The sequence below is a fragment of the Nothobranchius furzeri genome, chromosome 5 (genome assembly GCF_043380555.1).
Source record: "Nothobranchius furzeri strain GRZ-AD chromosome 5, NfurGRZ-RIMD1, whole genome shotgun sequence".
Classification (NCBI taxonomy): domain Eukaryota; kingdom Metazoa; phylum Chordata; class Actinopteri; order Cyprinodontiformes; family Nothobranchiidae; genus Nothobranchius; species Nothobranchius furzeri.
Genome location: NC_091745.1, coordinates 28591910 through 28618847, shown reverse-complemented (window position 1 = coordinate 28618847; position 26938 = coordinate 28591910). Strand labels below are relative to the sequence as shown.

At 45.3% G+C, this 26938-nt stretch overlaps 2 protein-coding genes across 5 annotated transcripts in view; both read right to left on the bottom strand.

Annotated features, from left to right (window-relative positions):
- The window catches only part of LOC107373137 (myosin phosphatase Rho-interacting protein), a 54221-nt gene that overhangs the window by 7125 nt on the left and 20158 nt on the right, over nt 1–26938 (bottom strand). For all 3 annotated transcript variants that reach the window (XR_008561360.2, XM_054737981.2, XM_054737980.2), the window contains exons 8-20: nt 17334–17448; nt 14192–14293; nt 13738–13794; nt 13585–13653; nt 13428–13517; nt 13239–13348; nt 12487–12982; nt 10034–10126; nt 7956–9956; nt 7487–7634; nt 7298–7409; nt 6959–7118; nt 5232–5333 (exon numbers count right to left, since the gene is read on the bottom strand). Coding sequence is in view for 2 of the 3 variants with exons in the window: in XM_054737981.2 (XP_054593956.2) it covers nt 5232–5333; nt 6959–7118; nt 7298–7409; nt 7487–7634; nt 7956–9956; nt 10034–10126; nt 12487–12982; nt 13239–13348; nt 13428–13517; nt 13585–13653; nt 13738–13794; nt 14192–14293; nt 17334–17448 (3655 nt within the window). In the remaining variant the exon portion in view is untranslated. The remainder of the gene's footprint in view (nt 1–5231; nt 5334–6958; nt 7119–7297; nt 7410–7486; nt 7635–7955; nt 9957–10033; nt 10127–12486; nt 12983–13238; nt 13349–13427; nt 13518–13584; nt 13654–13737; nt 13795–14191; nt 14294–17333; nt 17449–26938) is intronic.
- Nucleotides 394–5225, bottom strand: LOC139070000 (uncharacterized). 2 transcript variants are annotated; one of them, XM_070551526.1, is made up of 2 exons: nt 687–5225; nt 394–590 (listed from the first exon to the last, which is right to left on the bottom strand). In XM_070551526.1, exon 1 carries the CDS (start codon nt 4162–4164, stop codon nt 3154–3156), a length of 1011 nt encoding a protein of 336 aa, XP_070407627.1. In that variant the 5' UTR covers nt 4165–5225; the 3' UTR covers nt 394–590; nt 687–3153. The 2 variants fall into 2 exon arrangements, with proteins under 2 accessions (XP_070407627.1, XP_070407628.1); XM_070551527.1 differs by lacking the exon at nt 394–590 and having other exon boundaries at nt 1266–1286; nt 1729–5225.

Here is a 26938-nt window from a genome sequence, read left to right as displayed (position 1 = left end):
GTACCCGCTACTGTATTAGCAGCTGTACCTGCTACTGTATTAGCAGCTGCACCTGCTACTGTATTAGCAGCAGCACCTGCTACTGTATTAGAGGCTGCACCTGCTACTGTATTAGAGGCTGCACCTGCTACTGTATTAGAGGCTGCACCTGCTACTGTATTAGCAGCTGCGCCTGCTACTGTATTAGCAGCCGCACCCGCTACTGTATTAGCAGCCGCACCTGCTACTGTATTAGAGGCTGCACCTGCTACTGTATTAGCAGCTGCGCCTGCTACTGTATTAGCAGCTGCACCTGCTACTGTATTAGCAGCAGCACCTGCTACTGTATTAGCAGCTGCACCTGCTACTGTATTAGCAGCTGCGCCTGCTACTGTATTAGCAGCAGCACCCTCTACTGTATTAGCAGCTGCACCTGCTACTGTATTAGCAGCTGCACCCGCTACTGTATTAGCAGCTGCACCAGCTACTGTATTAGCAGCTGCACCTGCTACTGTATTAGCAGCTGCACCTGCTACTGTATTAGCAGCTGCACCAGCTACCACCTGCTACTGTATTAGCAGCTGCACCTGCTACTGTATCAGCAGCCGCACCTGCTACCGTATTAGCAGCTGCACCTGCTACCGTATTAGCAGCCGCACCTGCTACCGTATTAGCAGCCGCACCTGCTACTGTATCAGCAGCTGCACCTGCTACTGTATTAGCAGCTGCACCTGCTACTGTATCAGCAGCCGCACCTGCTACCGTATTAGCAGCTGCACCTGCTACCGTATTAGCAGCCGCACCTGCTACCGTATTAGCAGCCGCACCTGCTACTGTATCAGCAGCTGCACCCGCTACTGTATTAGCAGCTGCACCCGCTACTGTATTAGCAGCTGCACCTGCTACTGTATTAGCAGCTGTACCCGCTACTGTATTAGCAGCTGTACCTGCTACTGTATTAGCAGCTGCACCTGCTACTGTATTAGCAGCAGCACCTGCTACTGTATTAGAGGCTGCACCTGCTACTGTATTAGAGGCTGCACCTGCTACTGTATTAGAGGCTGCACCTGCTACTGTATTAGCAGCTGCGCCTGCTACTGTATTAGCAGCCGCACCCGCTACTGTATTAGCAGCCGCACCTGCTACTGTATTAGAGGCTGCACCTGCTACTGTATTAGCAGCTGCGCCTGCTACTGTATTAGCAGCTGCACCTGCTACTGTATTAGCAGCAGCACCTGCTACTGTATTAGCAGCTGCACCTGCTACTGTATTAGCAGCAGCACCCTCTACTGTATTAGCAGCTGCACCTGCTACTGTATTAGCAGCTGCACCCGCTACTGTATTAGCAGCTGCACCAGCTACTGTATTAGCAGTTGCACCTGCTACTGTATTAGCAGCTGCACCTGCTACTGTATTAGCAGCTGCACCAGCTACCACCTGCTACTGTATTAGCAGCTGCACCTGCTACTGTATTAGCAGCTGCACCTGCTACTGTATCAGCAGCCGCACCTGCTACTGTATTAGCAGCTGCACCTGCTACTGTATCAGCAGCCGCACCTGCTACCGTATTAGCAGCTGCACCTGCTACCGTATTAGCAGCCGCACCTGCTACCGTATTAGCAGCTGCACCTGCTACTGTATCAGCAGCTGCACCCGCTACTGTATTAGCAGCTGCACCCGCTACTGTATTAGCAGCTGCACCCGCTACTGTATTAGCAGCTGCACCCGCTACTGTATTAGCAGCTGCACCTGCTACTGTATTAGCAGCTGCACCTGCTACTGTATTAGCAGCAAAACAACAAACTGCATGCATGCAGTTTCTCAGTGACTTTAAAACATCACCTCCACCATAAAACTTTTTCTGATCCTCCAAATACAGAAAAACATCCCTTACCAGGGTTTTTGAATAAATAAAAAAATCAGAAAATACGTTTAAATGTTAAATAATAGTTAACATCACTTAAATGCAACAGCAAATTCTCTCATTGCTACTGAGCATTTTCTCCACTTATGTGGTTATGATATAAGGCTGTTGCTGTAACTGGGAAGTGAACTGTGCTGGGCCAAACTAGGAGAATATTAAGAGTTTCTGAGGGAAAGAAAAACTATTGTCTACCTTTCAGAAGATGAACTGGCAAAAAACTACATGGAAAATATGTGAAAATGTTTGTTTTTAACCCCAAATTGAACAAGTTTACCTAGATGTTAAAAAGCAGCTCAGATGATGAAACTGCAACTATGATTCTGATAACAAGCTAACAAATTGAACTAGCTCCTCTTAAGATAACCGGCTAGCAGAGCTTCTGACTGACAGTTTATGTGCAGCAGCAAATCAACTATCCTGATTAACAAGGTTATAAAAGCTCATGACTGAAAAATCACTTTGATGTGTGGGGAACTTTTCCAGGCCCTCTTTAGCAGGGTGGGACTGGGACGAGAGTGCTGTAGCCATTTAGCTGGAAGCTAACCGGAGCCTGGGGCTAACATCACCACTCGGTGGAACACTAGCGACATGAAGGTGGGTTGGTTCACCGGCACGTGTCGGAGTCAGCCCGGTAAAAGTGATTAACGACACCGAGCGGACTCACGTTCACATTTGAAAGCAGCGCTGAATCCAGAAACATCAGCACAAAGTGCGTGCGTTGCTCTGAGCCAGCATGACGAACAAGGGAACGGCACCGCTAACCCAGTTCGGGTTTTGCTTTCTAAAAGGGTCTATGTAGGGGGCGGGCGTATTACGTGAACGGGACCATCTGATTGGCCGCATATCAGAAGGGCTACATTTGATTGGTCAAAAAATACTTTCGCGTAAAAAACAGAGCTGGTTTACAAAAAGATGATGTATGACACGGATGGAAATGTTGAACCAAACATTTATCGCCGTTTTTGCCGTGTTTTGCGATGGGCCTATCGCACGTCCTGTTATCGTGATGACGATATTTTTTCGATATATTGTGCAGCCATAATAATGAGTGTCAGTGCCACGGGGCGGTAGTCATTGAAATAAGATGGGGATGGTTTCTTTGGTACAGGTATGATGGTGGAAGTCTTGAAACATGATGGGACCGTGGCTTGCCTCAGCGAGGTGTTAAAGATGTCTGTGAAGACATTCTTCAGCTCCTCTGCGCAGTCTTTCAGCACACTACCAGGGATGTTGTCTGGACGGGGTTAGGGTTAGGGTTTGATGACCTTCACTCTCTGTCTGTATGATGGCATTAGCATAACAGTGAGGTGATCAGAGGTGCCGATATGGGGGAGGGGAATGGCTTTGTATGCTCCCTTTTCCTGTGTGTAGACCAGGTCCAATATGTCATCTCCCCTTGTTGGAAAATGTACATGCTGATGAAACTTTGGGAGAACAGTTTTAAGATCAACGTGATTAAAGTCTCCTGCGAGGATGATGAAACCGTCTGGGTGTGCTGTTTGTTGCTCACTGATGGTCTGATGCAATTCGTTCAGCGCCGCATTTCTATCGCTGTTGTTGCTAGATGGAGGTATATAAGTAGCGACCAACAAGATCGAACTTACCTCCCTGGGCAAGTAGAAGGGGCGACACTTCACGATCATCAACTCCGCCAGTGATGAGCAGTGTTTGCGTACTACAGTGGCATCACGACACCACTCGTCACAGATGTAAACACAGACCCCACCACCTCGGGTCTTGCCTCCATCTATGAGAGCCCTGTCGACTCTGTAGCATGCTAGCTGCTCCAGTTGTATAGCCGAGTCCGGAATGTTGTCATTAAGCCATGTCTCAATGAAAACTAGCACACAACAGTCACTTACGCTGCGATTCGCCGATCTCAGAAGTCGTATGCTGTCCATTTTATTGTCCAGAGATCGTACGTTGGCCAAGAGGAGCGACGGTATGGCTGGGCGAGTTGGCTTAGCCTCAAGCCTGACTCGGACACCTCCGCGCTTGCCCCGCTTCCTTGTCGTAGCACACTGCTTTCGACGTCTCCTTGCCCAGGGAGGGGTAGCAGGTGAGTCCTGTGAGTTGCTAGGCCAGCTAGCAGGCTGTCGCAGAAGTCCTATTTCCCTTAACATCTCAGCGTTAGTGTTCAAAACTTGGCAAATCTTGCTTCTCCGAATGTGTAAGAGCCTGACGACTGTACACATATTCCGACGTGGACTGGCAAGAAATACTTGCAGAAAGACACTTACTCGACGAACAAAACACCACATTTTCAGGAGAGCGTGAGGTCGCTGCGTCTACACGTGCCACCATTTTCATAAATAATAATTTATGAAAGTAATAATTTATTATTAATAAAACCTTGTTGCAGCACTAAAGCAGAAAAATGAGATTTTGCAATAAATATGCTAAGTATTTACATATGAATTGTTTTAGAGCCCTTTTATTGGCAGAATCTGATATTAATTTAGTTCTTATAAAAAAATGGGTCCCAGCGTGGTTTGTGTGGTGTTGCCATAGTGTGACGTCATAGGCACAGATCCCCTGTCCTCTTGTTTGGAAATGGAAATATGATCACCCTATATTAAACAAACTGTCCACCCGGGCTTTTGCGCTGCACAGAGACGCTTCGCTGCCTATGACTGAACGTCAGTTGAGAGTCAGTCTCATGCAGACTGACCAATGAAGAGAGGGCCTCAAGTTAAGACCCTCTCCTCATTGGTCAGTCCACAAGAGGTGGGTCAAAGGTTACTCTGAGCGGGTTACGTGATGTCAGCCAGCCAAGTATTGAGTATATTTACTGCATATTACAGTAAAATATTCTGTATGTGACCATATTAGGGTGACCCTTGGGTCGTGATGATGGGGCCCTTGAATATTGTTGCCCAGGGTACAACAAAGTCTTAATCTGGCCCTGGTTTGTGATGCTGCCCCGCGACCCGGATAAACGGAGGAAGACGACGACGACGACGTTCCTCATTGGCCCAAACGAATAAAAGAAAAATGCTAAAAAGAAACATTGTCCCTTTGTTTCTTTCTGGTGTGGATGTTCAAGGGTTAATGAACTATACCTCTCTGTGTGTAAATACACACAAAGCATTAAAGTCGTGATGAACGTGTGGTAAACAGCAGGAGTCGGTTCTCATGACCCACTAAAGTCTGCTGCCTGCAGTAACGTGTTGTAGCTTTGACCCAGAATGACTCCGTTATGAGACATTCATTTCTCTCCTCATCAAGTTTTACTCTTTACCTAACATCACCCCTTCTCCCTCCCCCTCTAACAAAGATTAGATAACAGTATTGAGAGTCTTTGTGATGCTGACGAGGACAAACTCACCTCCATCTCGTACACGTCCATCCCCTGACTGACTGCCAGTGTGTTCCGCTTGGCCATAGAACATAATTTGGTGATTTCTTCAGCCAGCTGAGCACTCAGCTCCTGGATGGATCAGAAACATCACTACAGTCACATGAATCTGGATAATATACCTCAAGAGGCTTTATTCATCACATACTGGCTCATTTTCCTAGTTTCTCTCTTAAATAAGACCTTTAAGAACAGTTTTTACTGTATTATGCCTGGATCTCCCCTCCCTGGGCTGCCACCTTACCGTGGTGGAGGGGTTTGAGTGTCCCAGTGATCCTAGGAGCTAAGCTGTCTGAGGCTTTATGCCTCTTGTAACGTCCAAAAATGTCAATTTTCACCTGTATATTGACCTTTCGTCTAAAGAAATTAATCCACTTTGTTTGGCCTTCCAAACCCAGAAGGTCCTGTTCGGCACGTGTTTACATGCAGAAGACAAAACATCCAGACAAACTTTCTGCCCCAAGGTCCCACACGCTGTGTAAGGGAGGACTCCTCGACTTTTACGACTCATAAGCAGACAATAATCACATGTGATGAATGAACAAGATGTTTGAATCAGATGTTTGAATAACCTGTGCTTAAACCAATGATGGCTTGATAATGAATAGTGTTCTTACGGTGATCCATTTATATCACAAAGCACTGTGTGTTTGATTTAACACGTTAATCGTGGTTCACACACATTACAATAAGACACTCATTAAGGTTAAAAACGTTTGTATCTGAGGAGGGCGGGGATTTCTGAGGGACGCCGGTAAATACTCACAAACGTGTCAATTTCTGATTGTCCAAACTTGGCCAGAAATCATAACAAAGTAGTTTAATAAAACAAGACTTACTTCCTGATTAATTCAGTTTCTAGCTGACCCTCGAACCGGCCAATTCAGGAACTAAGCATTTTTGAAACCATCTTCTCCTTTGACCTCCTGCCAAAGCCTCTCTGCAGCGCTGCGACTGATACCAGACAACCGGCTCTCCAAGAGCCAAGCACACATCAACCTTAGACTCACATAAGCATTCCAGCTTTCTGCCTTCACCTCGAGGGATCTCAGACTGGACAGGCTCCTGACATCAGAGGTTTACTCCACCAGATCTACGTTCCTACCCTCACCTATGGTCATGAGCTTTGGGTGGGGACCGAAAGAACGAGATCACGGATACAAGCGACTGAAATTAGTTTTCTCTCCAGAGTGGCTGGGCTCTCCCTTAGAGATAGGGTGAGAAGCTCGGTCATCCGGGAGGGGCTCGGAGTAGAGCCGCTGCTCCTCCACATCGAGAGGAGCCAGTTGAGGTGGCTCAGGCATCTGGTCAGGAAGCCTCCTGGACGCCTCCCTGGTGAGGTTTTCCGGGCACGTCCAACTGGGAGGAGACCTAAAGGTAGACCCAGGACACGGTGGAGGGACTATGTCTCTCACCTGGCCAGGGAACGCCTTGGGATTCCCCCGGAGGAGCTGGCCCAAGTGGCTGGGGAGAGGGAAGTCTGGGCCTCTCGACTTAGGCTGCTGCCCCTGTGACCCGACTCCGGATAAGCGGATGAAAATGGATGCATGTCTGTATCTCTGACCTTAGTTGTTGCTTTTATATTCAGTAAAAGTAAAGATTAATTTTCAATAACTGTCATTTAAGCCAAACTGATAAACGTTCTTGAAGATCGCCGACACATGAAGCACATGGGCCATATTAGAGCTGAAGATGACCTGGTTTCTGCTCCTCAGGTCCTGGTTCTCCTGCTGGCACTGACACAAAGCTCTCCTCTCAGCGTCCAGAGCCTGGACAAGATGTCTGATCTCCAGACACTTCAGGGAAAACTGCTGGGACAAGACACCGAGCTCCCGCTGGACGGAGGCCAGCTCCTCCCTTTAAACGGACACAAAGGAGAAGCTCAGAGAAGATCCAGCAGAAAACGTCCTACATATATGACATTATGACTTCTACAGCTTTTATACTTTGGGTGTTTGCATCACGATAGCCTGCTGGAACGTTCATACAACTAACCCACAACGGGAAGATTCCCGAAAGGTCACAAGTTCGTGTACCGGTGCTGCCGATGGATCTCCTCCAGCTGTGTGTTCCCGTTCTCTGACTGACGCCTCCTCTGGACCTCCCTCTGCAGCTCCACGCGGTGAGCATTCTGGATGGCTTCGATCGCTGAGCGGCGAGCAGGGAGAGGAGATAGTTACATTTGAACGTCTGTGATTGGTTACTGAGGTCTGATGGTGACTCACCAGTGGCAGTGGCTGCGCTCTCCTCCTCCAGGAGCTGGTCTTTCTCCACTAGGAGGCGCTCCACTTCCTGTTGGTGCAGACGCCGCAGCTCCTCCACCACCTTCCGGTGACACTCCTCCATGGCGGCAAGCCCCCGCTCACACACGGCCTGAGGGCAGAACCTCAGATGAACTGCTGGTTATGGTTACAGTCTGGTTAGATCGTTCTGACGGTTAGCCGACTCCAATCAGGAAGTGATCGCTGGTGCATCATTTGTTCCAGGATCTATTCAAAGATGTTTTATCTTCATGTGTTGTTTAATCAATCAGCACCTGGAGTTTTAAATGTTTGGATACACTTTCCTCTGTGATCCACTTAATCTACGCAGAGAATGCAGACAGACAACCCAAACCCTGAATCTCAACCAGGACTCTGTCGTGAAGTTAACCCAATGTTTTAGAAAACCGTGTCTGAAAGCCGGAGCACCGACCTTCAGCTTGTCCTTCTCCTCCTCATGCTGCTTCAGCACAACGCTCATCTTCTGGTCCGAGTCCTCCTTCATCTGGTCTGTCACCGACGGATTCTCCAGCTCGGTCACTTCCACTCCCACATCTGAAACCTCCGTGTTGGACTCCATCGCTTCCCCTTCTCCTAAACATTCCCCTGAGACCATCTGGCCTCCAAGAGGAGGGTCGTTCTGCGATTCTGAGCGCTGAAGGTAAATCTCATCTGTCTGGCAGCACACGCTCATTTGAGAACCAAATGAGAGGTGGCGTTCTTCCACGTCTGATAGTTTAGCTTTCAGCTCCTGGTTTTCCCGCAGGAGGCCGACGCAGCAGAGCCTTCTCTCACATCCGGAGCGGAGCCGGGCTAACCGACAGCAGAACAGAGCTTCAGCGGCGGCTGAGTGAAGGAACAAAACTGGTCTAGGATTCAGAGAAGAGTGAGGATCGTAGAGCCTGTTGGCAGCCAGCAGCAGCTCATCGAGTGTGGAGGATCTGATGGAGGAGGTCTGCTCTAATAACCTGATTTTTATCTGTGTGAAGGCTTTCAGATGCTCCATCTCACCCAGCTGCTTGCATCCAAACATACTGGGTTCTGGTTCTGTAACTCCGTTTAAAGCTGCTGAAGATCTGCTCTCAGGTGTTTGGATTCCTGTCAGCTCACCTGTTTGGAGAAGCAGCTCGTGAGCTTCTAGTAGAACTTGTGTCTCCAACATCAAACGTTCAGTTATTTCACTGAGAAGAACTCCAACCGGGTTCTTCAGCTGGGTCGGGTCAGCCTTCAGTTTGTTCAGCAGCAACTTCCAAAACTCCTCCTCCCACCTCAGCTGTCTCACTACATCGGGACTCTCCTCCTGCTCCTCCGCAGCTCCCCCAATGAAATCCAACTTGTCCATGACCTCCAGCAGCTTTTCCGAAGCTCTCAGTCGTGTCACCATCCCCTCGGTCACCTGCAGGATCTGTTCTTCATCAGTTTTTCTCCGGTTCCTCTCCTCTTTTTCAAGTCGCTGCTTCTCCAGCTCCTCCTTCAGCTCCTCCTTCAGTCTCTTGAGGTCTGCTTCAGCTTCTGAAGCTCTTTGGAGGTAAAGTTCTCCTGTTTGGTTTAGTTGTGTGTTCTGCTGCGGGAGCTGCATGCAGGTCTGGGTTGACTCTTCCAGCTGTTTCTCCACCTTCATCAGCTTAGTCTCTGCAGCCTGGAGACACTGAAGTGGACCTTCTTCTGATGTCTCTGAACTCCTCCTGCATTTTTCTTCTACCGGAACTTCTGCAGCGCTCTTCAGCCCCTCAGTCCCCAGAGAGGAGGAGATCAGTGTCCGAACATCCAGGAGCTCCTGGTTCCTCAAACTCAGCTGCTTGTCCAGATCATCCATCGTCTTCGCTTGTAGTTTTAGTTCAGAGAGGAGACGGGCCTCGGAGAGCTTGCTGCCGAGTTCAGCTTTCAGCCGTGCAATCTCGCGGTCGGCCTCCATCAGCTGGTTTATCATCTCCTGGTTTTGCTGGTCCAGAGCTTTGTTCTGCTTTGTGAGCTCCTCGACCTCCTGGGACAGGTGCTTCACCACTGATGGGTCAGAAGCATCGACGCCTAAAGTGGAGTCCTCATGAGTCGTCTCCTCCACGAGTCGAAACTCTCTGTTGGTTTCTGAGGCGGGGAACAGCTGATGGTCCCGTCGGTCCAGGTGGTGGGCTGTGCCACCATTAAAATGTAATCCTGAAACTGGTCCTTCCTTCTGGGACGTGTCCTGCTGGCTGTGTGAAGTTCCATCCAGGTGCTGTAAACTGTGCTCTGCGTCCTTCAGCCAGATGCTGGGCAGCTGTGCTGCTGATGAGGATGAGTTAAGATGAAGATGCTCTTGCTTCTGTGGCCTGACGTGTTGCTGCTGAAACAAAACCTTTCTGGACTCGCCGTAGGACTTGTTCAGGTCTTTAAGATGCTCTTCATTCATGTCCACGGGGCAGAAAAGAGCTCCAGGAGAAACTGGGAAGTTCGGCTGAGAAGAAATGACAAACTCCTCTAAATCTCAGGACAAACATCCTTTAAAAATCTTTCTCAGACATATTTTCAGACCTGTTCCTGGTAGAACCCCGCGGTGCTGATCCAAGTTTCCAGCTTCAGCCTGCAGCACTCTGACTCAGCCAGCTGCGCCTTCAGATCCTCCACCTCCAACAGAACAACGAAAACTCATTCAGATCAATCAGAAGGACCCAAAAAAGCCAGCGTGAGTTTCATTAATCCAGATTAGGGCTGGGCGACTAAAGTCAATACCACCATATACTGAGGATTTCACCTTGATAATGATAAATGGACAATAACTGCAGCCAGGTATGCGCAGAAGCAGAAGCTGTCCACTAGATGGGGCTGTCACATGTATCAAGTGGGAACGCTGCCAACCTACACACCTTTTCATTTTTATTATCAAATGTTTTGACATGGGAAAAATTCTCGATAAGTCAGAAATTTTGATAACGATAAATTTCCCATTTATTGCCCTAATCCAGATGTAAAAAATACAAGACAGGTGTGGATGTTTGATGAGGTAGTTACCACCTCTAGTTTGGTAAACCTGTCAAGCATTAGGAACAGATTCAAATCTGATGTGTAAGTAGCTCAGAGTCATTCACACCACACTCTGGGTGTTGGTGTTAACCCGCGAACCAGAATATCTATATTTGGCTAAAAAAGGAAGCTGCTTACCTACCAAAATAAAAGCAGGACAAAGAGATCCTCTGGACCAGGGGTGTCAAACTCAAACTCACACGGGGCCGAAACTCTGGGACGGAGTCGAGGGCCAAACTTAATATTTTTTGAAAAAGTGACGGCAAATTTGCACGTTTTCTTTATCTACATAAATGCAATTTTGAACCTTTAAATTTGGAAACAAACATATTTCTGCATTAACACTGAATGTGGAATAACCAAATTACACACGAGCAAGTCAGTTTTAAATAAAAGGCATCAGTGGTATTCATTACTTGTGGTATAATCAGCGTTTTTAAAATCTATTCAGGATTCATGTTTTCTTGTTTATTCATTTTTCTTATTTTTTATTCTCCGTTTTTCTCCTGTAATAAGTGTCATCGCTGCTGTGACGTCTAGCTTTCCCCACTGAGGAACAATAAAGGGATTTTCTATTCTATTCATCTATCTGCAGCCTTTCCACTTCCTGTTTACTGTAGGTTAAATCTTTTCTCACGGGTCAACAACAAAATAAAATATCATTTTATCTTAAATGAAAATGCAACATCTCACCTGTTAACTTTCATGTTTTGGAGCAGAAAAAGAGCATAAAACCAACATATTTAAAGCTCAGTTTGCTCCACTGGTTTACTGTGATGCTCACCTGTTCCAGCCAGATACCTGCATCATGGGGTTGATCTGAGCTGAGGAGGACACTCCTGTTGTTTTGTTCATCTTCATCATAATAATGACAACATTAGATGACAACAGGTGCTCACATAGGTTTGTACTGCTGAACATGTCTGAGCAGCTTGACCATGTTGTTGTGTGTCGGGGAGGAAACACAACCACAGAGTCGTGCTGGTTTGAGCGTGTCGCTGCTCGCTGGAGTTATATCGGCTCTGTCTGGACGTTGGTTGGAAAACTTTCTCTTTCAGTCGTGAACACGTTACTGAGCGGCTAGAATCTCCGTTTCTGGGCTTCAACGTCAGAAAACAGCTGAGTGAACTCGGCGCTGAGTGAGAGGAGTGTTTAGTTTGTCCGAGACAGCGGAGCTGCAGACACCGGCAGCAGGCGCTGGAAAAAACACAAAGGAGGGGGCGCGTCGGCTCCGCGCAGACGCCGCAAAGCATCATGGGAGTTGAAGTCTTTGCGGTAAAATCGGCCAGCGGGCCAGTTTTAATATATTTTTGATATTTATCTCGCGGGCCACATAAAAATGCTCCGCGGGCCGCATCTGGCCCGCGGGCCTTGACTCTGACATATGTGCTCTGGATCATTTATCATTGCGAAGGAGAACCCAGACAGGAACACTGAGAAACAAGTGATGGTCCAACAGAGATCCCCTTCCCCCTCATATTTTCACAAGTTGCTTCTTTTTTAGGGCAGCCTGAATTTGCATAATAGCCAATTATTTATGTAGAAAACCAGTTATTTAGATTATTTAAATGCAACTTCATGCATTTAGATTTTAACATTATTTGAAGCTAAATGCGGTAAAATGAGATTTAAATGTAGAAAGTTACTACTTTACAACCAGTCTGTTACTCACAGATAAAAAGCATGAGGTTGTCTTCACGATTTGAAGAAAGTGACCAAAAACGCACGTCTACATGTCCCTTATGACCTCCAGGCTCCCGTAGCAACTCTGCTTTTATTACACGAGTCGGATCCATCGAGCAGATTACAGTGACTTGGTTTTCTGTAAAAGTCTGCTGTTAGGGTGAGGTGTTTTGTAATCTACTATATTTAGTGTGGAACGGATCCGAATCCCTGAAGAGTCTAAAGTCGACTGACCTGAAGCTAGAGGGTTTGGTCTGGGATCCGTTGGCGTCTCCACTCACCGTCTTCCTGTAGCTGTGGATCTTCTCCACCTCAGAACAATCTCTGGTATAAACACTCAGCAGCACCTTCCTCTCCGGTATGAATCCGCTCCTCTCCACCTTCCTCCAGCACTCCTCTATCTGCTTCTCCATCCTCAGCTGTAACTGTGGACTCAGCGCTCTCACATCACCATCCTCGGTCTGCTGAGGCTCGGTGTGACCCAGAGAGAAGCCCAGCATGCTCTCGTACCTTCTCCTCCTCTCCTCCCGCCTTCTCCGTCTCTCCAGGTCTCCCAGCTCCAGGGGGGGCAGAGGTTTCTGGTGGTCAGTCTCGTCGCTCTGGGGCCTGATCTCAGAGCAGTCAAAGGTCTTGTAGTGGTCTTCATGCCTTCTTTCAGTCACAGTCCTGGAGTGAGGGTCTTTCTCCACGGAGATGTCCTTAGAAGCAGAATCCTGAGTCACATCTGGTTTGGGGATGAGCTCAGGTGAGCTACAGGTAATATGCTGTCCAGGTAAACTGAGAACAGGGATAAACCATTAGAACACATTTCTGATTGATTCTGTTTCTTCTCACTGGAAGCTGAATGTTAGCAGCTGAGTGTGTTTAACTTTACTGCCAAGAGTTGACAACTAGGACTCCATCATTTCATCACTACGATGACCTTAGTTTTAATAACTCCCAGTAAAGAATGAGGGAACTTTCATGGTTTATCGTGGTTGTCCTCCACCCTCACGTCTGACTCAGACACCTCCAACAGAGCCGGATGGATCACCTGGCTACATCCGGAGCGTTGCCTGGATGCACGTTCTTCATCAACGCCTGGATCCAGTTCCTGCGTATTCCTGCCGTCATGGCCGACAGCGTGAAGGTGCCCATCAGGGTCTGTTAATTCAAGACTCACGTTAGCTTGTTTTAAATGCAGCTGGGACCTTTTGTCCACAGACTGAGAGTAACGGCTTACATGGATCTGAAAACCGTAGTTCCTCTGGACCTGACACTCAGACACACTGAAACACTTCGTTAGGTCGATTTCTCCACCCAGATCTGAGGTCTGGTGGAAACAAAACGATGAAACACCGACTCACACGTGACTGGTGCAGTTATAAATGACATTTCACCTCCTCAGCTACGGAATCGCTGTAGAATCTGAGACGGTCCGTCGACAGAACAAACCAATACTTCTTCCACTAGATGGAAGCAAAGGACACTATTAGTGTTTTATATTTATTCATCATGGAAATGGTTCAAAACTCCACTTCAGTTGAGTTTACCTGATCTTTCTCATCTAGTTTCATCATCCAGCCTTTCTTGAAGTTTAATAAGTCTGGCTGCAAAACAGTGAATACAAACAAGAGTTAGGAATTTAGAGGATGTCTTCATTTCTGTAAAGTTCCAACTTCCTCTCGTCGTTCCCGTTTGGATCCTGGTATTTACTGATCCTGTGAGTTGGTTCAGAGGTCTGCTGCAGTTTAAGTGATCGGGCCTGAATTCGTTTCCCAGTGAAACGCCATGAAATCCACTAGAACTCATCGTCTTTATATCATTTCCTTTTTTATTTAATGAATCTTCTCTTTCGGCTTTTCCCTCGGGTGTATTCTGCATCCTCTTACCTCACAGCGTTTTTCAGAACTAAAACGACATTTTTAAAAGTAAAAAAAACTGATGAACAGTACAAAAATAAGTGGCTTTGAAAGGGATGAGTGGATCTGACAGGGCTGTACTCACAGTCATGACGATGTCCGATGTCCTCCGATCCAGAGACCTGGATCTCCTCTGGACCGGAGGAGGAGCACTGAGCAGGGCCTCACATCCGCTTCGCTGCAGGTTCTGTAAAGAGTCCAGAATTAAAATCCTCAGAACTTCAGGCAGTTGAGGCTCTTGTTTACATGTTTTCTGAGTCAGCCTGCGTGCCTTTGAGCACGGTAACCTGTAGTCATGATACTTGGCAGAGATGTTACTGGAAGGATTGGGCCTGCTGCAGGACTCCACAGGGAGTCCAAACGGGCTTTCCTCCTGCCCGCTGAACTCCCGCTCACATCGCTGATGAAGATGGTGACGTTTGTCTGAAGAATTCATGAAAAACCTTCTGCTGGAGTCTTTCTCCTGATCACAGCTCTCTCAGATTGCTTCTAGAAGTCTGTTTTTTGGTTATTTGAGACTAAATAACTCAACAGAATCAGCACTTTTATGCAACCTCTTTCAGGAGGAAAACGGACCAGTTTGGCCACTACAGAACCTTCTTTGTTCTCTTCTCTGGCATCAACGTTGAAAACGATCCAAGGACACTTGGAGGAACACGGTGCTCCGACTGCAGCAGGAACCGATCTTTTCGACCTCCAGGACAACCGATGACCGTTCTGTTCAGTGGAGAAAACTCCCACAGCAGGGGAGGAGGATGAGAGGAAGAGGATGTTCGGGGAATCTTGGAGTTCCTGAATGAACTCCAGGCATGTTCCTTTAACCTGCTCCTGGCTAAGAAAACAAACGCACCCAAAGGCACATACATCATCACGTGTGGTGCGTTAGGAGGTAAACCCTCTGGAAACACTAACAGCCGCTTCTCTGGTGTTCGCTGATGCTGATCTAATGTCATTTGCTCTTGGTGCGACTGTGTATATTTGACTAAGGCAGCTTCAAACACAACTGTTTACTGGGACTGGGACATAAAGCTCTTCATGCCAGCTGAACATGAAAATAGTCTCCTACACCCATCTCCTGCATTAGCTTTGGCTAGAAACCAGACGGTGAAACTCTGGGATTTAAAAATCCTGAAGGATCTGCGTCACACTGTCCCTTAACATTCATGGACTCACCCATCTGGACTCACGAAGGGGAAGGCTGTTGTTGGTTTTGTGTCCAGGAAAAAGCAGAGAACATGACTAAAAGAAGCTAACGTTAGCATTAGCAGCTCCGCCACGCAGCAGAACCCCTCCAGGCGTGTGTTATTTGTGGAGATAAAACATCCATGTTGCAAGTCTGTGGTAGAGTTGCATTGTTGTTATCCAGTCTGAGGTGAGAAGTCCAAATATCAGGAAATAAGACTCTAAATCCTGCCGCCTGTAACTCTCCTCTGATGTGGCATTCTGCTAGTTCCTGAAACAGGCACACCTGAGCTCCCCCCCCCCCCCAGAGTACGACTTGCAAGGCATTCATTCCTACTAGAGACCACTGCAAATGCATTCGTTAAACGAGTGAAGCACACACATTTAGGGCTGAAGACAGCTGCTGGGACAGACTTTAGTTTAAAATCCTCTCATTCCTTGAATTAATTCACCTCATCTGCTACTTTCACAACACGCCCTGTAGGTTATAAATTATAAGTCGCTTTGGATAAAAGGGTACACTATATAAATATAAACATAAACTTTCATACAAGATTTTTAAACTAGAATAATCTGATGTTAAAATGATGGACCTGCCTTTACACTGGTGTTGTGAGTCTAATGACACTCACTAACGATTTTGGTGTAATTAAGGTATTAGTAAAACTTGTGTTATGCAGAAGTCCAGGTGACCAAACACGTCTGCTGGAGCTTCTAGTATTGTGGTACCGCTTTTGTTCGGTTGTGTTGTTGCTTCTGGATTTCACTGACCCTTCTGGGCCTCCGTAACTTGTGATCCATTGAATTTATTCTAAGAAAAACGGTCATTTAAATTTAAGTTTTGTTTAAAGTTCATCTATTACTTCTAGATCTAACAGCGATCAGTAAATCTGGTAAAAATATTTTATTGACAAATCTATTCAAAAAAATATTAAATTCATGTGTAAAACCGTGCTTTACTTTAATTCTGCATTAATATGATTAAAATCACATTTTTATGGTGGATTTCAGAAAGAGATCCACATTCTGAAAGGAAATGTGATTAATGAAGACAAACAGAATAATGAACTATCAAAGTAAACTGATCAACCTGATTGGCTCCACTGGAAGCATTTTGCCACAAACATTTACAATTTAGCGTTAAATTGAACAGAAAACAGCTAAACGAGCGTAAATGGTGGTTATGAGCATAGAAATAATGTTTCTGCTGATTTAACCTCTTTTTGCGTCAGCTGTTTATGATTCATGTTTGTGTTTTGTTGTCTGTCACATGCAGACAGACACTTGTTAGTTTACTCATGCCTTTAATCACCCGGCTTTGACCCAACAGCCCGCTGACTGGGACTTCCAAACAGATGTGCAGCTGAAAGGCTGGACTCTAGTAACAGTAAACGGAGACGAGCGGGTCCAGCTGTCATAACTCTGACGTCTCTGAAGAGTCTGATCCATCAAATCTCGTCTGACTTCTGAGGAATCCCTGGAAAAATGCTGGGAGCTCCGCCCACCAGAGCCCAGCAGGCGGGCTGAACACCTTCAGGGCATCAAAACCAGTTTTGTTCACAAACAGAGCGCTGAGTGATTCATGAACTCCTTACTCCCGCACACACCAGGGGAAACGCATGCCTCGACACAACTCCATCCATTCTCCACCTGTTTCAGGATCAGGACGAATGCTAATTTATGACATGATGCATCAAATAAATGCCATCAGAATGGAAAAAGAAACTGACTGAATCAGGTCTGTGCCTGACTTCCACAGCTGACCGAATGAGTAAAATGAATTCACACAGAGATCGGAGCTTTATCAGAAGCCATCCAGTGAGGATCTTTTTAATAAGATCTGATGTTTTCTGAATCTGAAGCTGCAGCAAGGACCTCATATTTCGCTGAATGTTGAACTGCACTTTGATTACACAACAAAACAAACACAAACAAAGGAGAGTAATAGTGTGCTTGGTTCAGTTTGACCTCCGTATGAGTGAAACCAGACCGTTGGCGAGCCTGCGTGGCTGCTAGATAATGCTCATCATGTGAGGTCTTCTTACCTCATGCTTGGCCGTCCGAGCCGCCGTCCTGCCCTGCCTGCAGATGCTGGTTCCATCTCTCTGAGGTTTCTCGGTGGCCCCCAAGCCCAGCAGCTGTTCTGCTGAGGTATTCTGGCTGGAAAACATCAACACTTGACTAACGTAGGTGTACATATGCTGATGCTACTGAAACTAGATGTAAAACAGGATGTTCTGTTGGACATTCGTGGCTGAAAACAAGTGAAAATGTCGGTTCTGTAGCTCTTTGGTGGAAAACGTATTACTCAGCTGTTTCAAAGCCAGATGCTTCTGGTCCATTTATAAGAGGGTAGACCAATATACTGGGCTGGTATTAACCATTTGTTTTTATATCGGCATCGACTGATATGCCTCCTTAGTTAAGCCGATTTAAAAATCAGGCACATCCTTGGGCAGCCTGGTTCTGCTGCATCATTTAATTTAAATACGTGTTTACGTTCCTGAATAACATCTGCATAACAAATGTAATGTTCAACTGAAATTTCCTTTTATGATGGTTTTGAACATCTGATTTTAACATTGAGCAGTGCACAAAATTAAGATTCAACAGCTGGATAAATTCAGAGTTCAAACACTGATTCCGCTTCAGAATTTTGTGCACTAACTTATGTTATTACACGCATTTTAGCACAAAAGTTGGAAACTCCAAGATATCAACCATGAAAGTCGGCCCAAAAACAATCTGCAGGACATATCGGCCATGGGCTGACCATGACTTCTACCTATCCGTATCAGCGATAGAAAAACCTATATCGGTAAACCTCCAGTTCAAACCAGACTGTATAGTCCCAAAATTCTGGTCATGAGAGAACAAGCTTGGGCTGACCTCTGCCTGTTAGACACAAGAGGGGCTCAAAGTAAAGTCGTTACTCCTCCCCATCCAAGGGAGTTAGTGGAGGTGGTTCTAGTTTTGAGGAATGATTCCCAATTCCTGCAAAGCTCTGACCCAAAGAACTTAAAGGTGAAGTTTGTAAGAATATAGTGAGAATTTTACAGTGAGAAAATCCCCAAAAGAGTAATCTTTCAGTCATTTTGGAAGGAAGGTTATACTGAAACATGTTTCATATCCAGCTGGCTGCTGGATAGTCAGTTTTTCTCCTATCACAACAAAGGAAGGAGGGACATAACTACAGTTTACCATCAGTTAGTGTGGGGTTGCCGTGTCTCCTGTAGCTAATACTGCAGCGCAGACAATTGTAATTCGACGACAGTAGGCAAAAAGCTCCAGAGTAGTTTAAAGTGGTTGCAGTGACCAAATTTTACCATAGGATGTCATTTTTACTTCATTTCTACATAATGCACCTTTAAACAGAATGTGTTTTACGTCAGATCAAGAGAAAACTGCCATGTCTGGAAGGGAAATCTTCCCCATGAACAGTGGTACTTTTAAGCACTGATCAGCAGAAGTCACAAGTAAGTCACAAGTCTTTCCAGTCAAGTCTCGAGTCAAGTCCAAGTCAAAGACAACCAAGTCCAAGTTGAGTCCAAAGTCAATGATGTGGAAGTCCAAGTCAAGTCCAAGTCCTTAACTTTGAATTTTCAACTCATAATCGAGTCATCTGTCCAACTTAAATTTAATGACAATGATAATTAAAAAAATCCAGAAATAAAGCTTCTTAAAGCTTCATTTATTTGCTCAAACAAGCAGAAAGTGCAACAGAAACTGATTATAAACAAGTGCTGCTGCATTTAGCAGTTCAAGATCACACCCAGAACCAAGACTAATTTAGAATTTTTGTCCATGTCGTGCCCTCTCTCTGGGCTGCCACCTTACCGTGGTGGAGGGGTTTGAGTGTCCCAATGATCCTAGGAGCTAAGTTGTCTGAGGCTTTATGCCTCTGGTAGGGTCACCCATGGCAAACAGGTCCGAAATGAGGGATGCCCGAAGACCTCTTATGAGGAATTATATAAATGGAAACCGTGTTTCCTCGCCCGGACGTGGGTCACCGGGGCCCCCCTCTGGAGCCAGGCCTGGATGTGGGGCACGTTGGCGAGCGCCTGGTGGCCGGGCTTTCACCCATGGAGCCCGGCCGGGCACAGCCAGAAGAGGAAACGTGGGTCCCCCTTCCCATGGGCTCAACACTCGTGGGAGGGGTCAAAGGGGTTGGGTACAGTGTGTGACGGGTGGTAGTCGAGGGCGGGGACCTTGGCGGTCTGATCCTCGGCTACAGAAGCTGGCTCTTGGCACATGGAATGTCACCTCTCTGGTGGGGAAGGAGCCTGAGTTGGTGTGTGAGGTTGAGAGGTTCCGACTAGATGTAGTCGGACTCACCTCAACGCATGGCTCTGGCTCTGGAACCAGTTTCCTTGAGAGGGGTTGGACTTTCTACCACTCTGGAGTTGCTCCCACTGAGAGGCGCCGAGCAGGGGTGGGCATATTAGTTGCCCCCATCTTGGTGCCTGTACGTTGGGGTTTACCCCGGTGAATGAGAGGGTAGCCTCCCTCCGCCTATGTGTGGGGGGGACTGGTTCTGACTGTGGGCTGAGCTTATGCACCAAACTACAGTTCAGACTACCCACCCTTTTTGGAGACCTTGGAGGAGGTGCTGGAAAGCGCTCCTTTCGGTGACTCCCTCGATCTGTTGGGGGACTTTAACGCTCATGTGGGCAACGACAGTGAGACCTGGAGAGGTGTGGTTGGGAGGAACAGCCCCCCTGATCTGAATTCGAGTGGTGTTTTGTTATTGGACTTCTGTGCCAGTCATGGATTGTCCATAATGAACACCATGTTCAGACATAAAGGTGTCCATATGTGCTCTTGGCACCAGGATGCCTTAGGCCGCAGCTCGATGATCGACTTTGTTGTTGTTTCATCTGACCTGCGGCCGCATGTCTTGGACATTAGGGTGAAGAGAGGGGCGGAGCTGTCAACTGACCACTACCTGGTGGTGAGTTGGCTCAGATGGTGGGGGAGGATGCCGGTCAGACCAGGCAGGCCCAAACGTATCACGAGGGTTTGCTGGGAACGTTTGGCAGAGTCTCCTGTCAGAAGGAGCTTCAATTCCCACCTCCGACAGAACTTCCAAAATGTTCCGGGGGAGGCGGGGGACATTGAGTCTGAATGCACCCTGTTCCATGCCTCCATTGTTGAGGCGGCCGACCGGAGCTGTGGTTGCAGGGTCGTCTGTGCCTGTCGTGGTGGCAACCCCCGAACCCGCTGGTGAACACTGGCGGTTAGGGATGCTGTCGAGCTGAAGAAAGAGTCCTATCAGGTCTTTATGGCCTGTGAGACTCCAGAGGTAGCTGACGAGTACCGGCAGTCCAAGCGGAACGCGTCTCGGGAGGGCGCCAAGGCAAAAACCCGGGCATGGGAAGAGTTCGGTGAGACCATGGAGCAAGACTTCCGTACGGCTTCGAGGAGATTCTGGTCCACCATCCGGCGCCTCGGGGGGGGGGGGGGGGGGGGGGGGGGGGGGGCAGTGCGCTACCAACACTATCTATAGTGGGGTACGTGTAATAAATGTAGCATTTTTGTAGCTTTGGAGGCGAGGGTGTCGGAATTGGAGTCCCGAAACGCTAGCCTGGCAAGTCAGACCAAATAAATGTATTATTTAGTCTGGCCACGCTCCATTGACGGCTCTCGGTTGTGGGGCGGGTTCTACCGTGGTCTTTCAAAAGATCTCCGCATTCCACTGGACAAAGAATGTGACATCTTGTTTCACTCTGTTGCATCGTCCCACCCACCAGGCATATAGAGTGCCCTGATTGGCCCACAAAGCGGATAAAGCTCTGTGATTTGTTCACTAAGCAGATAGAGCACTATGATTGAACCACCATTATGGACAAATCACAACTCTTTATGTGTTTGAAACCCCTCTAGAGAGCTGTGATTGGCTAGCCAGAGTCCTGGTAGGAGCTGCGGAGGTTCCAATGGAGCACGCCTAGAATAAACTTTGCAAAGCAAGAATTTGGTCTAGTTCACTAGGCTACAGAAACGTGGCATTAGAGACTCCAGCAACCATAGTTAAATGTTTACCTGGGGCCAGAGCGGGCAACATTATATCTTACCTGAAACTGCTGGCTAAGGATAAGCGTAAATACAGTAAGATTGTTATTCACGCTGGCGGTAACGACACCCGGTTACGCCAATCGGAGGTCACTAAAATTAATGTTGCTTCGGTGTGTAAGTTTGCCAAAACAATGTCGGACTCCGTAATTTTCTCTGGCCCCCTGCCTGATCAGACCAGTGACGACATGTTTCGCCGCATGCTGTCCTTCAACCGCTGGCTGTCTAGGTGGTGTCCTGAAAACAACGTGGGCTACATTGATAATTGGAAAACTTTTTGGGGAAAACCTGGTCTGATGCGGAGAGACGGCATCCATCCCTCTTTGGATGGAGCAGCTCTTCTTTCTAGGAACATGGCCAGTTTTATTAGTCCTCCATGACAACCCAGGGTCTAGACCAGGAAGCAGAGTCGTAGTTTAACCCACCCCTCTGCAGCTTCTGTACTGTTACCCACCCACTACCCCATAGAGACAGTGTCCTGCCCACGGCCAAAATCACACAGATTAAATATCAGGCTTAATAAAGCAAATCATGGAAATCTCATAAATATTAGAACAAATTCAACTGAGCAGAAAACTAGAAAAATTAAATGTGGGTTGTTGAACATTAGATCCATTTTTCTAAGACTTTGTTAGTTAATGAGTTGATTTGTGATAATCAGATCTCTTTGCTCTCTCTCACAGAATCCTGGCTGCAGCAAGAGGACTATGTTAGCTTAAACGAGTCGACTCCTTCAAATTATTTAAATCATCATATTGCTCGAAGTACAGGGCGAGGAGGAGGAGTAGCAACCATTTTTCATTCTGACTTATTAATCAGTCCCTTACAGATTAATAGCTACAGTTCGTTTGAACATCTTATTCTTAGTTTTCCTAATCCAGATTGCAAAACTGTAAAACCACTCTTGTTTGTAGTTTTATATCGTCCACCAGGCCCTTACTCTGAGTTTTTGGATCAGATCTCTGATTTTTTATCTGATTTGGTGCTAAATACTGATAAGGTCATTATAGTGGGGGATTTTAATATTCATGTGGACATTGAAAATGATAGCCTCAATGTAGCCTTTAGTAATATCTTAGACTCAATTGGCTTTACTCAAAGAATACATAGCTCCACCCACTCCTGCCATCATACATTGGACCTTGTGCTGACTTATGGCATAGACTGTGAGGAAATAACAATCTTTCCACATAATCCAGTCCTCTCGGACAACTTTCTGATAACCTTTGAGTTTTTTATAACTGAGTTCTCGAGACATGAAAGTAAATTTCACTATAGTCGATCTCTATCTGACAACGCAGTTGCATCTTTTAAATCAACTGTTCCATCTTTACTGTCCTCAGCATCTCAGAGGAACGTAGCAGAGGGCAATATTTTCAGTTCTAGCCCCTCACAAATTGATGCCTTAGTTCATCATGTTAATTCCTCTTTACGTGTGGCATTAGATGATGTTGCCCCTTTAAAAAAGAAGGTAATTAGGGACAGGAAGTTGGCTCCCTGGTTTAATTCTCATTTACGAGCCTTAAAACAAAACTCTAGGAAATTGGAGAGAACATGGCGCTCTACGCACCATGAGGAGGCCTACCTATCCTGGAAAAATAGTCTTGTGCTTCATAAAAATAAGCTTCGACAAACTAGAACTGCTTATTTCTCAGCATTAATTGAGGAGAATAAGCATAATCCTAATGTTCTTTTCAGTACAGTTGCTAAACTTACACAGAATCATAGCTCTGAGCCATCTATTCCCTTAGCCCTAAGCAGCAATGACTTCAACAAGTAAAATTAATTCTATTAGAAACAAAATCTTTAGCATTCTCCCTAATGCGATTTCTTCTTCCTCAGTAAGTGAGGCAGCATCAGAGGTAACTGTAGAACCTCATCTGTGTTTGAACCGTTTTGATCCAGTTGAGCTTTCAGAGTTATCAAAAATATTAGCTTCATCTAAACCTTCAACTTGCATTTTGGATCCAATCCCAACCAAATTATTTGAAGAAGCATTTCCTTTGGTTACTGCCCCCATTCTAGATATAATTAATCTATCCTTAGTAAATGGGTATCTACCACAGGATTTTAAGGTTGCTGTAATCAAACCTTCACTTAAAGGCACAGTCTGCAACATTTAAATGTAGAATAACTTTAAAAATGTTTGATTTTGACCATCTGACCCAATTTTATCAAAAAAAGTAAATAATCTTTAATATTTAAATTTTCTCCTAAGTCCCTCCCCTGCCCTGTAGAGCTCAGCCAATATTTCTGCAAGCCTAACACGTTGACCAATAGCGCTGCGTTTCCACCAGGGGGCAGCTGTCAATCATCGAGCACGAGCAGGTCTCAGCGCACAACAGTGTCATGCGCCTCACTCAGCTTACTGCAGAAACATGGAGCAACAAAACCCCAAATTACCGATTCCTCGACTGCCTTCCACATCTCCAAAAACATTTAAAAAGTTTAAAAGCCCTTCTTCAAAAGTGGCTGTAAGACGTTTGAGACAGTCGAGTAGAATTACATTGGAGATTGTTTTACACACGATGGAGAGATTTTAGTGATCTACACGGCCTGAAAACGGATGAAGAGTTGGCAAAGTATCTTTTAGACAGGTAAGTTATTTATTGTTTTTCGTATAAATTTACTTATAATCTTTCTTTCACTGAAAGAAGTAATAGAGCAAACAAGCTTTGTATGCTTGGTATCCTATTGGCTAATGTAGCATTAGCTTGAATGCTAAGTCGACATGAATCGATGCTAGTGAACTAGTTATGCTATATTTGGAAGAAGTTTGAGTAACGAAAGGGGATTTTAGTTTTTTGTTTATATGGGAGCTAATGATTAGTGTGGCGTTTAACTATAGGCCACATCAGTATATTGTTTTAAGCTCTTGTTTATAACTTCCCCGTTAGCGGGGTTCAGTTAGCATCTTGAAAGCTGAATTAGGTGTTTACACTTGCCTGAGCTGCGTGTTTGATTAAAATGAGTAATCAGCAGCTCATGTAGCACTTGTAGAAGTCTGAGGAGATGATTCAGCAGTTAGAATTAGGTGTGATTGATCAGGAACCTATCCGAAACCTTACGTTTCCATTAGCACTGAAAGACATATTGTGCTAACCTGGGTGGGCCACGTGTACAGATTACTGTCTGAGTTTGTGGTTATACCTACGTGAAAACTCCATATTAAAATAAAAGGAATGATAATCAGCTCGTGCAAAAATCTGTGAAGGCTGGGGAGACTTGTTTAGCTTGTGATCACTAATTTTTGGGCTTTGTTTTTACAGTCATCAGTCCAAATATGAAGCATCAACATCTACACCATTGAAGCGCCAACTGTGTATTTCTCCAACACCAGTGCCAGCTCTGTCTAGCATTCATGGAGAATCATCTGAAAGGTAAATAGCTGCGTAAAAACCTACCAGGAATATTATAATTTTGCCTCTGTTTGTTTTAAGTTAGTGGTGGATTATTTTGAAAAAATTCTAGAAATGGGATAATGAATGACTATAAAAAATGTATAGAAATAAATAGTAAAACTACATTTTATATAGCGCCTCTCAAGATAAAACTCTTGAGGCACTTCACAACAACAAAATTAAACATATTTTAAAAAATTATATTTTCATTTCAAAGTTTATGAGAAAAAAATAACACAATTGTGTTTTTAAAATGTAAAGAGAGAGACAGGAAATTATTTGTAAAGAAGGAATTCAGTGGATCCACAGAGAACTGCGTAATAAGTAGAGTGAGAAAAATAAGGAGAGGGTGATGATGACGGCCAATAGACGAGGTCTATTACCTTCAAAATGACAAAATATGTATTGATTCTAATCATATTCTTGTGCTTGTATTTTATTTTCATAGGGATGATAATTTGGAGGAGGTGATGGAACAAGGTGAAACTAAAAAAGAAGGATCTTCACAAATGTAAGTACAAGGTTGTATCTGTATTTGGCTGTCACATTTGTCAGGAAAAGTAAACAATAATTACTTTTTTAGGTTATCTTGTGTGGGAATTGAAGCAAACATTGACGAGGAAGAGTTCAACAATATTCAAAACTCTGTGTAAGTATTCAGATGTTAATAAAATGTGTCTAATTTTCCATACTAAAAACTTTATATTGTGTATATTCAGGATAGAGTCATCAGATGACACATGGTCACCAAACAGAGAACCAGAAGTTGATTCGTCTTCAGAGGAGGACGAAACCATCGAGATGGACAGCGGTACTGATGACAGTGGTGATGAGGACTACACACCTTATATACACATAAGGTAATTCTTTTCGTTTAACATTCTATAAAACTGCAATAGCACATAGTTAATAAAAAGCTTTTGTTCACAGGACTGGAGCAGCATTACAAAAAACATTACAACTTGAGACTCTGCAAGAAATTAACATAGAGGATACAGTTCATGACTGTAATATACCAGAAGCAACTAACCGACGTTTGACAAGCAAGAAAGGTCTTCCTCGACGCTACAAGCTAAGGCCTGAAGATCCAAGGCGTTATGGTTTGCTGTCCGGAGTTCCTGCACCATCAACAGAGGAACTTCTACAACACCTACGGACTTGCGGTGATGGTAAAATAAAACATTATGTGCCTTACATCTTCCACACAATAGTCCATTGCTAATTGAGTTTATTTTTTATTTACAGGTAAAACTTTGCCACAGACATAGGTGTTGGGGGAGGCAAGAGAAAACCCAAAACCTTCTTTATTTTTGTTTCCTGTGTTATTATTATTATTTTTTTTAATAAAGATATATTTTGGGGAAATAAGGACTAATAATTTAAAAATTTATGTAAAATGTTGGAGGTAGACATAATTTTTTGTTGTTGTGCAGGAGTTTTAAAATTTATGGTATTTTTACAAATGCAACACAGAGTTATGCTTTAGAACACTTTATTAGAGCATCAAACAAAAATATATAAAAACAAACTTATGTAAGATATCAAATATATACATTTATTTACAATCGTCTTGGAATAAAACCAGTGTAGTTACCATTGGGGTCAGGGAATTTTGCAGAATAAACTCCTCCATGTGTGGTACAGTTGAAATGCATGTCTGGGGAGGCTGTTGGCAGCATTTCTTTTCCAAATCAGTTGGCATATCTCTGCAGTGGGAGCATACACACCATGAAGGTTGATTGGGTGTTGGAGGTGTTGTGCCAGGTGGACCAGAGAGGGCAAGTACATCAAAGAGAACACCAGTGTCTGTCCAGCACCATGGTAAGGATGTCAATAGCCTGCTGAGGGTTCAGGTTCTGTATGTGTTGCTACAAAAGTGGAAAGAGATGCTACAGCAACAGTTATGCTTACACGTTCAAAGTCTATTCGCTCGGAACAAAGATTCCGAACTCGAGAGAGATCTTCATCTCCAAGGTCCACAGCTGAGTGTCTCACACTTCTTCGGCCTCTGGACACACCACGGCCTCTGGATGCACCACGGCTTTGAGATGATGGTGGGCATCTCCTTTTTGCACCACGTCTTGAGGATGCAATAGGAGGTTCACACTCTTCCTCTGAGGATTCCTCAATCACTGAACTCTAAATTGTATTAGAATAAAAAAATTTATACTAATATAAAA